The sequence below is a fragment of the Diaporthe citri genome (genome assembly GCF_014595645.1).
Source record: "Diaporthe citri strain NFHF-8-4 chromosome Unknown scaffold_19, whole genome shotgun sequence".
NCBI lineage: Eukaryota > Fungi > Ascomycota > Sordariomycetes > Diaporthales > Diaporthaceae > Diaporthe > Diaporthe citri.
The window spans coordinates 67,284-79,297 of NW_025064864.1; the positions used below are offsets into that span (position 1 = coordinate 67,284).

General features: G+C 50.9%; 4 protein-coding genes across 4 annotated transcripts; 2 read left to right on the plus strand and 2 right to left on the minus strand.

Annotated features, from left to right (window-relative positions):
* Positions 1–1,702: 1,702 nt before the first annotated feature.
* On the plus strand, positions 1,703–2,461 carry INS49_005600 (uncharacterized protein; the record flags this gene model as incomplete). The annotated part of the gene is made up of 1 exon (XM_043166379.1): positions 1,703–2,461. One exon carries the CDS (start codon positions 1,703–1,705, stop codon positions 2,459–2,461), a length of 759 nt encoding a protein of 252 aa, XP_043016940.1.
* A 283-nt stretch (positions 2,462–2,744) lies between these two features.
* Positions 2,745–4,273, minus strand: INS49_005601 (uncharacterized protein; the record flags this gene model as incomplete). Its single annotated transcript, XM_043166380.1, has 5 exons — positions 2,745–2,748; positions 2,819–3,528; positions 3,588–3,696; positions 3,735–3,822; positions 3,997–4,273. The coding sequence occupies 5 exons, from the start codon at positions 4,271–4,273 to the stop codon at positions 2,745–2,747; spliced, it is 1,188 nt and encodes a 395-aa protein (XP_043016941.1).
* A 3,881-nt stretch (positions 4,274–8,154) lies between these two features.
* On the plus strand, positions 8,155–8,627 carry INS49_005602 (uncharacterized protein; the record flags this gene model as incomplete). Its single annotated transcript, XM_043166381.1, has 2 exons — positions 8,155–8,545; positions 8,620–8,627. The coding sequence occupies 2 exons, from the start codon at positions 8,155–8,157 to the stop codon at positions 8,625–8,627; spliced, it is 399 nt and encodes a 132-aa protein (XP_043016942.1).
* Positions 8,628–10,879: 2,252 nt separating this feature from the next.
* On the minus strand, positions 10,880–11,706 carry INS49_005603 (uncharacterized protein; the record flags this gene model as incomplete). Its single annotated transcript, XM_043166382.1, has 2 exons — positions 10,880–11,506; positions 11,563–11,706. 2 exons carry the CDS (start codon positions 11,704–11,706, stop codon positions 10,880–10,882), a joined length of 771 nt encoding a protein of 256 aa, XP_043016943.1.
* Positions 11,707–12,014: the final 308 nt, after the last annotated feature.

The following is a 12,014-nucleotide window of genomic DNA, read 5'->3' on the forward strand; positions in this document are numbered from 1 at the left end:
CTTCGGCCAGTCTCTCGTTACAGATCCTACAACAGCTCAAGTGGTGGTGTGAAGTGCGGCAGCCCAAAAGCCCTAGTCAGCAAAGTTATTGGCCAGCGGCCGGAACCGAGCTCCGCAAAAAGCCCGGCGCGTAACCGGCCGGCGCAAAGATGACCTGCACGTGGCAGGGGGAAGCGAGACGCATCCAGCCTTGATCTAGCTCGGATCTTCTGACACTCGGCCGCTTCCGTTTGGTCTGGTGAGTCGGGATTTTACCTCGCACCGATGTGCAATGCCACCACGTTCTGGAACAACGGCAGGCAAGCTAATCAAGTGGCTGGACAGGATCCATCTGGCCGGGGCTGCTTTACGAATTAACTTGGCACGCGTGGAACCGTTCAAAGGGCAACAATAGGTTTGTAATGAGGCGATTACCGATGAAGGTCAACATCCTCAACCAGATCGAGCGTAATGTCAAGAACGCCTGGATCAGTCTGTATCTAACCTCGGTTGGCCAAGATTGCTAACGACATTTTATTACAATGCTATGCAGCTCCTGTCAGTCGCACTGAGCAAATGACCTTTGTCCAGAGCGATACAGAGGCAATGGTCAATACTGCAGAAATGTTGCAAGAAAGAAGAAGCTTGAGAACCCATCGTATGGCTCCACTACATTATCAAGGACCCCCGAAGATCTGTCAACATTTGCTTGGCGGTCTAAGACGAGAAATAAATCGAGCTGCTCCATCTGAAATCGAGATTGCTGTACAGATTATCAAAGCCTGTCAACATCCGAGAAGAAAATGACATTTCCTTCAAACATGAACCCAGCTGCTTGGAAAAGCCCACTCCACCTGACAAGTTTCAGTTGTCACCTAGCATCTTCCAATTGTTGGCGTTGTGCTTGAATTTCTATTCCTTCGATTCTGGCTTCACGGGTCGCACTTTGCAGATCAGACCCACAGTACATGGACCCCGACAACAATTGTGCAATGCAGTGACGTGGAGAAATCGTATTCGGGGCGTTTTTGGGTCAAGAGCCAGCTGTGCCTAGCCTGGTTTGGTTCTGCGGCTGGGCTATCGCATTGATGAGTTTTAGGGAGCGGCCCGATGCGGCAATTTTTTGAGACCTCACGAGGTTACATCCCTGCCCAGGACCCCTAGGTCAATCCAAGAGTCATTAGAGCCCCCCGGGGCGTATATCATATGTGTTTCTTCAATATCACATTTCTGCTTTTTGAAATGCGCGCCGTTGCTCTAATAGTATTTGTGACGATGGCGATACGATGGTCGGCTCTGGTCCCGGTGATTGCGTCGACTGTCGTTGTTGCTCTCAGCACTGTATTACTGGCCGCAGGGACGACACCTGCAACTGCGAAAGACAACTTTTGGCTATCCGTACGTCACCTGTTAAAGTCCCCTCAAAAGACCTCGTCGAGGTACAGGCTAACGTACCTATGATGTTGGCGACCAACAGGTCAATGTGTCCAGAATTGGCCAGGGCCTCATACGGATAACACCTGCGAACACGTCGTCAGATGCTCGTGCCGCTTTATCCAGTAGAGATGACCTCTCCGGCTCGGCAGAAGACAATCCACTTCAGTGTTTGCTAGGGAATCTCTCAGCATGTCTCCAGCCGCCGGAATTGCCAAATCCGGCGCTGCCAACTCCAACGTTGCCAACTCCAGTGTTGCCAACCCCAACTAGCAATGGCAACAGCGCAATGTCATCTCAAACAGCATCCGCCGTGCCCTCAGCGATATTGAACCTCACGCAGATGCAGCCGAGAAGCGATATCTACAACTTCTATGTTACCAAGATCTGCCAGGGAAAGTTCCTGGACGAAGACAGTCCGATCAGCGACTTCTTGACCACGAGATGCGTCTCGTACTCCGACAAGACGGACGGCCTGGGACAGATCGTCAACATCGCCAGCTCCATCCCTTCATCCATCCCCGTCGGAACCACGGCAAACATTTCCATCCCGCCTGTCGCAGCCGTGAAGCAGGCCATAGCCACCACCATCCCCGTTGTCGCATCAACCGCCAAGGTCATCTTCGCCCTCGTCGTCATCCGCATCATAGCCGGCACGCTGGCGCTTGCCGGCTCGGCCCTCCTATTCATCGACATCCGGCAGTTCGTCGTCTTCACTATGCTCATCTTCGCCACACTAGCCAACGTCTCCATGCTCCTCGCGGCCGGCATCACAACGGGCGTGGTCGTCGTCCAGGCGGACACCATCAGCGGCTTGGCCGACGCCCTCGGCGTGGAGGTGAAATACGGGGTCCACTTCCTCGTGGTGGAGTGGGTGACGGCCGCGTTCGCGATCGTCGGCAGCGCGTATTGGCTGGTAGTGTGGTTCGTGGAGTTCAGGACCATTACCTTCGCGAGGAGGAGGCGGAGTGCCAGACAGGTCGGCGACTGGAAGGGAGCGTGGTCCGAGCTGAAGCAAGATCTTCGGGGAGACTATTACAAGTTGTGATGGATTCCCATAGACGCGATTTGGCTCGCGTCCACCGTGCATAGGTCGACTTGGAGCGATTACATTGATTGCGTGGCATGGTGGCGTATCTAGATCAATCACCAGGATGTGGAGGCACAATTGGAAACATGAATGGATTAACGATATTCCCACCGTGCCCTTCTACTATCCAGCTAACCTCTGTGCGGGATCGCAGTCATGAAGCACCGTAAAATCTGCCCAGTTCACTATCCCACTACCCTCGACACCACTTGCGTCTTCACCTTCATCCAATGCTCTATCGCTACCTCTTCCGTAGCTAGACGAAACACGTCTGAACCGGTCCCGGTCACGAGTACTACAGCTTTGTAAAAGCACCCTGGTCTGGTTTCTTCTTCCAGTAGCAAGATCTGATCAACGGACTTGACCAGAGTCTCCAGGCCATCCTGATTTAAATGGCACCTGATTTCCTCCTTCTCGCAGCCGTCCAGCTTCAGCATCCAGCTGAAACCGTCCACATAGTGCCCAACAACGCCCTCAAGCCTGTGGAATTGGGTTCTCAGCCCAGTGTCGTGTATTTCCACGGGTTTGCGTTGCTTGTATCCTAGATCATAGATGCTCCCTATATGCTTCGAACTGTCGTCGTTCGCTACCCAGCTCTCTCCATCCCGGACGCTGACGCTTTTGCTGTGGAGTATTTCAGCGCCCACCAGTCCCGCGTTGGCGGCCCGTGCAAGGACGCTGTTGCGTGGCTGATCGCAGATCACTTCTAGCTCTTTACCCCTCGGGAGCATACCCAGAACATTGTAGACCTGGTCTTCTGGACGTGATGATGTTCTCCGTCTCGTTTGGCTGAGGGCCGAAGCTAGAGTATCCACTTCTGGCAAAAGCCAGTATCTACTGAGTTCGCGGTCTCCAGTGTCGAACAGATCACCAATTGATATCTTCTGGTCCCACGTGGAGATGTTGCATCGAAATGAGTACACGCCCAGACTCTCCATGTTTCCGCTCGCGATGCAAATTTGTCTCGCACCTGCCCTTTCATCAACAGAAACCAGGCAGTCGGAGACAATGCGAGCAGGCGGCACCTGTTTGGGTAACGTAGTATCCGCGATTTCCTAGTAACCCCTCCTGCCACGTCCAGCACCTGGTCCGCCACGCGCATAGTTTCATCTGTGACCTGACGACTCCGGCCAATTTGAAAAAGTTGTGCCTTGGTAGAATGGCCATTGGTGAGGAAAGTGGTCTGGGAAGCTCTGCCACAACGTCAGGAACCAACGCCACGGTAGCATACCCCTCCTGGTACACCTCGCTCATGCGTGGGATCTGCTTTGCCTTGCGTTGCTTGCACCTCTGATTGATGCCGAGCCGATCCACCGGGACTAGACGAATGCCAGTCACCTCAATTGCTCTCTCGATATTGGAAAGTAGACTTTTCTCATCATCTTGTGTCCAAACATAGCTTATGGCAAGCTATTGTTCCTCAGGTGCTAGCTCCCGAACTTCGAGCTCATCTGTTGTTGTGTCCAACACCATCAGGGAGTCGCCACACACACATAGACCGTCCTTGCATTCGCCCCACACCTTGGGAAGCTTCACAAGACTGTCTTTGGGTAGATTTGTCTCGAAGACTGGTGTTGCACAATCCTGTGTGGGAGGTCCTTCAGTCGCTTCCTCGACTGACATGCGCCAGCCATTGACTCGTCTAAGTGCTTCGACGACATCTGCAGGCTCGATAATCGCGGCTGCAACCTCTGCGAACAAGTCGGCGTATCTGTTGACGTCGGCAAACTTGAGGAAGGAATGGCCCAAATACCACCCGCTATGAGACATGGCTGCAAAACCCCCCCGGGGTATCAAAAAGTCCTTCCACCCAGGACGTTAATCCACGCCCTGCCGCGAGATTGAGGTACCCGCACACGATTTCCATTATGTGAATATGCTCAGGAATCATGCGGAAAAGGCTATCCTGGCCTGCATGCCAGCTCCAGCGGGGGCAGGTCCCCGTATTAGCTATGTGGAAACACGCCTCAATGTGCTCATGGCTGGTGTTCAACTCGACCCAGTCCACTGCATGCCATTCTGGTTTCTGGACGATGCTTGAACGTCCCCCATATCTCCATAGGTCGGAATTGAAATAGTGGCGTGCAGCCCCAGCGTTTCCCTCAACCGCCAATGTGACCGACGTAGACCGTGACTCTACCTCGGCTAGCAAGGGTCGAGTCTGGTGAATTTTGTTCCTCGCCATGACGGTTTGCCCATTTTTGACCGCATCTTCGATAAGATTAATATTTAGGTTTTGAAGGGACTCCGAGGTTGCCAGCATCGATGCGTTAAGATGGTCCAGAATGTTGAAAACGGGCACCACACAGATAGTGGCGTGTAGTTCTGCTAGAAGCCCCAGTGCTATACCAAAGGGCACTCTAACGCGAGGAGGAATAAAAGGAGGTTATAATGCATAAGGTCAGAAGAATCACAAAATTCTGTCTTTCAAAATAATAGACGGGAGTTGATTGTTCTAATTAGAAAAGATCTAAAGCAACGAGAGGAAGCCGAAGCTCTTATAATAGCTATCGGAGAAAAAGAATGGCCGAAATGCTCACTACGCATTCCCTGCACCCTGCAACAATGTGCTGTAAATTGTCCATGGCAGCGAGCTGGTTGGGTTCAGGGTTCTCTTGCTTTTCAACTGTTCTCCTCAGGTCTTCGAAATGTAAATTGAGATCTCGTAAAAGACTGCTGGTGTCTTCTTCCTCCTTCTGGCTGTTTTGCTTGACTCCACCGGGGCGTGTCAAGGAGCGACTGCGTTCTCGTTCAAAGCGTTGAGTTGGAGGCATTGGCTTTCCAGCCCCTGCCTGCTCGATATACGCGGGACCGATCGGTTCTTGTCGTTGCGTAGGTGTCGGTGAGGTGTAAGCATACAACGAACCGAATTGTCGATGCTGGAACTTATGGGGCAGCCGTTGCTTTCTCTTCCGTCGTTGTCCATGGTGTGTAATACCTGTGACGCGGTACTCTTTCCAATTGCCGTGTAGTCATCAGGTATTCATACACACTATAACCCCTGGCTAAGGGGCAGCGCCGTAGTGGCAAGCACCACATGCCTGAATCCCTGATGCCTAATTAGAGACCCGAGTCTCGCTGTGATCCTTGCGTTTCTCCTTTGACATCAATTACCTCTCAGCTCATCCTGCCGGTCCTTCGCCTTCCGGTTTTCTCCCAGATGCTATGAACCTTGTTCTCCGTCCGGATTTGCTGCAACGAAATAGGCCGGACCACCGGATGTGAAAGCTTCAAATAGTGGATTGCATCACCATGGGATTTAATATCAGTATGCCGGATATTCAGCAGTTCCTTCCTGACAATAAGTTCTCCGGTATCATGCTTATGTGTAACACCTGCCCAGGCAGGGATAACGAGAGGTAATAGGGTGAAATTCCATGTACTTCGCCAGGTAATAATTGGAGGCTTCGACTGATACTTAAAAAGAGTTGCTAAGCTTTTTCGTCCGTTCCACAACTCCATAGTCCTAAGCTGTGGCATTTGATAAGCCACTGCTGCTGCTGAATTAAGCATGTTAACAAGATCAGTCTGGGCTGCGACTGCTTTTGGAGCCAGTAATGGCGAGGTAAGAGTAAGCGATGTGAGGTTGGTCCACGTCCAGGAGGGTTTGCAAGAAGCAAAAAACAAGCTAGCGTCGACTAGAAATGAGGCCGAGAACTGCTCCATTTTACAACTGATTAAAGCAGATGTTTGATGTAAAGCTTTGTTAAAAGTCCGAGTATGCTTGTATGCAGGGATAAGGTGTGAATAGTATTGGTTGTAATTCTCGAAGATCGTAAATTTCCGTATATCTTTGTGGGCGAGCAAGTTAAACAAGAACTCATAGTCTATATCAACCAAAACATTAGTAATCCAAGGGAGAAAATAGATGGTAAACAATAAGATCTTACCTAAGTCGGCATCAGTCTGGGAACCATGATCTGGCAACTTCCACGGCTCATAGACAACCTCTTGTAGTCTAGGGAAATGGTTCAGCATCTCTTCAAGTGTGGATAAAAGCCACCTTCGGCGAGTTTGCTGACGTAACAGCAGACCAGTTATCGCTGGGACCTGGGGCAAATGGTCCCACCATTCAAATTCCCGTTCTAAGGCGTTGGCGCTGGGTGGTGAATCGTCGGGATAGATTGAACTCAAGGTCTTCCTGATCAGTTTATCGGCTTTACCGGCTGCACTCCAGTCATTCCAACAGTGCCCTGCGTCGTCCATAAGGTGATCCACGTTACGTAGACCCAAACACTCATTCGAAGGAATATCGGGCCCAAAGGCTAGATATTTGAGTAAATGATCTGAATCGCTAGGCGAGTGAATACTGATATCAAGTAGTAATTTACCACTTGGCTCCCATTTACCAAGCTCTGTAAATAAAGTCTCAATCGCTTTGGTAACACGGCCAAGATCTTGCTGTGAGAGAGAGTAACTATTACCCGAATAAGCTCCAAGGGGAGAATAGTTTTCAAGCTCTATACAAAGCCATATATAATGTATATATGACCTGCAACGGCGAGTTAAACCAAAATCAGCTAGTCGTGGCAGTGTTACTTTGATTCTGGCGAAGTTGTGCTGCTCGATAACCTTTTGCCACTCTCGCGAAACTGTTGCGAGTTTAGCAAGGCTGCAGCCGTTCTTGAGTAAGGCCTGGAGGAGAGAGAGACGGGCCGGAGCGGGCCAATGATCCCAGTGTGTCGTCGTTGAATCCATAATGAGAAAGGTGTATAGATTGATCGATGTAGCCGGTGAGAAAATCGCGAGAAGAGAGATAGTAAAGGTGGATGATTTTGAAATTTTCGGAGAGCACAGTGGCTTTATATGACTGACAGCATGAGACTGCGGACACGCTAGGCACGCCGGACACACGAGGCTAGCGAGACCATCGGCCAGCGGCGCCGTAGACTAGGAGCCTCGACACAAGGAGCCCAAGACTAATGCCCAACAAACTATCCGGCAAAGGCAGCACATGGCTGGTAGTTAGGGAGCTCCCCGAGCCTGGTGTAGTATATGTATTGTTGACCGATACACTCGATAATCCGTCCTACATGTATATTATCATCATAAGCGATGGTTATAACTCGGTCAGCAACCCCTACTCCGTTTCTCAGCATGTCAAATTTGGGTCTGCAATACAGCGTCATAGATATTTTTGCTCCCTTGACATAAGCACATATCACACTGGGTCTGGGAATAGACCGAATACAGCTGACATACTGTTGGAAGAACAAGTGCCATGGGTGTTCTGATTTTATCTGCTCGCACCAAATATCTACGAGCATGCGAAAACCACAAGCACATATTACTAACTGTGACCAATTTCTGCACTCAAAAGGAAATTCTTGACGAGTACTCTGATTGTTATTGTACAGGACGAGAAGCAAAGATCACGGCCGAGACGCCCAACGTCCACCCCCAAACCATTCGAAGCATTACACCATCACGATGCGAACAAAAAGGAAATGAAGAAGTGGTCGGGTCTTAGTTTCAGACTATGCTGATGGAAGCCTTACTTGTCCAGAACACCGCGAAGAGGTGCCCGACCATGCGTTCTGGACCGCACTTGACGGCGCCTCCACAAAGCTCGCTGGAGAATGCTTCTCAGGCCTATCTACCTATCTACTGTGCCGTGGATGTGCTGTGTGACTGTGATTGCAACGAAAGAAATGTATGCGTACCATTTATGGGCAAAACCCCCAACCCAGGTCGATCGCCTTGAGGGCGGCGAGGGCACCCACACAACGGGCGGCGGCGCGAGGATCCTAGGGCGCATCGATGCCCGCAGTGCGAGCGGCGTCGACGGCGGCAGTGCGGGCGGCGAACACCGCACGGACCGCACGGCGGCGGGCGCGGAGGAGGGCACGGCGGCGAGCTGCCGACAAGACGAGGGCGTTGTGTCGGGCGGCGCGGGCGCGGCGGCCGACAGCGAGGGCCTCGCGGGCGAGGGGAGGGAGGCGGCGTCGAGAAGGGCGAGGGACCCTGCAAATATCAGCCTAAGCCATGGATTGTACTGCGGAATCATTCAAAGCTTGTTGCTCGTCAACACTTTGTCCCGTGGTATGTTGAATGCCCTGGCTATGGTGCAATGGGCTGAGGTCGGGTGTCCCACGATTCGGCCCCGTGCCAGACAGGGAAATGATGAGATCCTTGGTTGTGGTGACCGGGAATCGATTTCTCGTGGTGTGTTGAATACCACGGTGCTGATGTGGTGGGCTCAGGAGAGTGTGTCTCGCGAGCAGCCGATGTGATGGACACGACCAGAGTTGCAGTCCGGGATTGATGGACAGGCACAGAAATTTGGGAAATGGATAACTCACATTGATGCTGCTGCTGCTGCTGGGTTGGCGATATCAAGAAGAAGAGAAAAGGCAAACAGTTGACAGACAGAATTCATTCTATGTACAGCTGCAGGGGCGGTAGTTCCTTCCTGGCTGTTTAAATCTGGGATGGAAAGAATTACGACCAGTTGGGCCGGGAAGTAAGACCCTTGATCTGAGCAGAGATCGAACAGAAAGGGCGACTTACACTGGCCCAGAAAGCAAGGAGTAGAGGCAAGAATTACCCTCTGCGGATTAGTCAACGCTCTGCGAGAGCACACACGCGCGACCTGCCGAGATATCAATTAACATGTCTTGAACGCTCGGGGTACTTGGAAAGAACAGTTGGAGACGAACTCTGTCAGCGGACGTAATTAGGTATGTGGCCTATCCATGCAGCTTGGAAAAAATGGCGAGGCTGTTCTTCACGGAGCCAGGCGTAGTAGCGAAGGAATTGTCGCGTCGATTCCTCTGCCGTACTGGCTCTGAAGACTTGGGGCGACAATACCTAAGTAGGGAGTACACATGATTCTTCGGTTTCGAGAACTGTGAGTTTGGCCCAGTTGAAGAATTCCCTATGCGCTCGCCAAAGTTGGGCAAGATTGAGCACTGCATAGCGTTATTTTTGAGTTCTTCTCTGCCCTGATCACTCCCAGATCTCCATCTTCATGACTAGGGGCTTACTCCAAGACAGATATGCCCTCGGGATCGATTCAAATTGTACGGTCCATTAGAGACAGTGGAAATAGTCTTTGAGATATAAAGTCCGGCTCGGTTCGTGAGGACTGTTCCCAGTGACAGCATGAAAGCTGAGCGCTCTTCATGCTAACGGAAGCTTACATACATGAATAGTAAGATTGCAAACCAAATCCCAGCCATTCTCTACCCGCTTGGCATTGCATTATAAGGGGGAAGTGGTCAGTAATCTTGGAACATACCTAGGTATTAGTGTCCCATAACCCATCAGTGATGTATCCAGTCACTTAAATGTGCTCCAAAAACCGCCTTACTATAGACAGGTATTTCCTCGAGGCAGAACCAGGTGTGGCTCCAGGCCATTCCCTTACGCAACCCTCCAATCATCCGGGGTTAATTTGCTCGGTTTAAACAACACGAATCCCTTTGTAGTGCAGCTCATTCAAACGCTCATTCAAAATTCGTGATAATCCCACTATCACTTCAATCCTTGCGCCGAGCAGCCAGGGCGTGCGACGGACAGTTTTTCATGCACCATGCCATCCTTACAGAATCATGAAACCATTAACGGCTCAATGTTGATTCTGAAATGCGCTTTCTTTTGCGATTCGCCCGGTTTGTAAGGTCATGGCGTATTAGCAGGGCTGGTGGCATCATGGTTCTGCCACATGGTATTAGTTACCTAGGCAGTCCATACGACTAGCATTCATCGTACAACTCCTTAGTATCTACCGGCGAGGCTGTGCTCAAAAAATAGACGGAAAAGTACATGTTTTCAGCCTTACTTTTCCCAAGCACACAATGAAAGATTGCTCCATGTTTTCTTTGGAATATATCTGCGGAGAGCGGTGCAAATGAGACATTGATTTGATGAAGCACACAGAGCGGGATCCAGCATGCAAAACTCACGGCCTGGTTGCAGACACAGGAACGACGGGTAGGAAGCCAAGCACATGACTAGGGTCGCACCAGTCTGCCGCAAATTCGTGGTGAGCCCCCATTCTATTACACTCTTGGGTCACTTGTGTCGACGGTCTATGGCGCCGCCAGAAGCAGTTCTCGCTAGCCTTGTCTGCGCGGCTGTCACAAGGCTGTCCAGATTATCGTATTTCTGAGCTACTGTTATTGGTATTGTTTTTCTTTATCTAATGCTGGGTCTTTGAGCGTGTACCACTGAAGAGGGACTTGTTCTTGAAAACATTACCTAGACGTTTTCTTTTTCTTGAGTGCTACTCTGTATTTAAATTTTCACCCATTTTCTCACCGATCTTTGTCTTTCAGAATCAGTCATCCTTTGGATTTCTTTTGCTTCGACGATATTATCACTATTGAACGCCAACGCTGGCGAACAGTGCAAATTAGACATCAGACTAAACACTCAGTCCCAGAGAAGCTTCCCAACATCTTTCCAATCCGCAAATCCATAGACAAAAGAACTGTTTCCACTTCCAATACCCGTGTGTCCTCGCCAACCAAGACTCGCATCAGCAATGTCTACCCCATACGTCTGAAAGCTCTCTGCCGCGCTCCCGTTAAATCCAGCAACAATGCCAATATTGGTAGGTCCTTCCCACAGTGGCTGCAGGTCCGCATCACCATCCGACACGAAGACCACATTCCGTACCTCATCGGACACAGTCCTCAAAAGGCTCTCTATCAGACTCGTCTTATCACCACCCGAAAACAGCTGTGTGTCATGATCAAGCCCTGTAGCCGGGAGGGTGTTCTCAGGAAGTATCTCAGGACAGTATGTTTCGATGTTTTCGACGGCCTCAGGGCACTCGCTCGCATGCTGCAGGACGAGCCGGATCCATGAAGGCGACCAGTTGAGACTGACAACGTTGAGCTTCACGCCGTTCTCCTGGGCTGCCGTTGCAAAGGAGCACCACCCGTCGCGGAGTGTTTGGTTCTTGGCGAACTTGACGAGCTCTTCCTCCTTAGTTGCGTCGAAGACACCTAGGTTCTGCACCCAGAGGAAGGACCATTGTTCTACGGCACGCAGGGCCTATATTGAACGGGTTAAAGACTGAGTGTAGGATACGCAAGTGACTCGTAACCTACCGCATTGTTCGCGTAGTCGATCGCCTCCTCCAATGATGTTCGCTCGTCCACCGTAGCCGAGACAGCGTCATAGACCGTGCCGTTTATGATCCTCTGGAAGTCTTCATATGAATCGAGCACCTTCCGCCTCGTGGTGCTCCTCATTCTATGCAAGCATAAGCAGAGATTCCCCGCAGTAGAAGCAAATTGTATTGTCAGGATAGCGCGTACTACCAACAGCTGATCGTCTTTCCTGTAGGCCGGGGAAGAGGGGTAGGTAGTATGAGGGGAATATCAGTTCGCCCACTCTGCACCCACCTGGTAGGCTGACTATTCGGACAGGCTTGCATACTGCGGTAGAAGATTCCTGCCTCATATCGTTGCAATGATTGATCCAGATTTACCTACCAGTCTCTATGATGATTATCCATTGCATAACCTCGACTGGCCAATCTGCTTTTGGACCGTCCTCT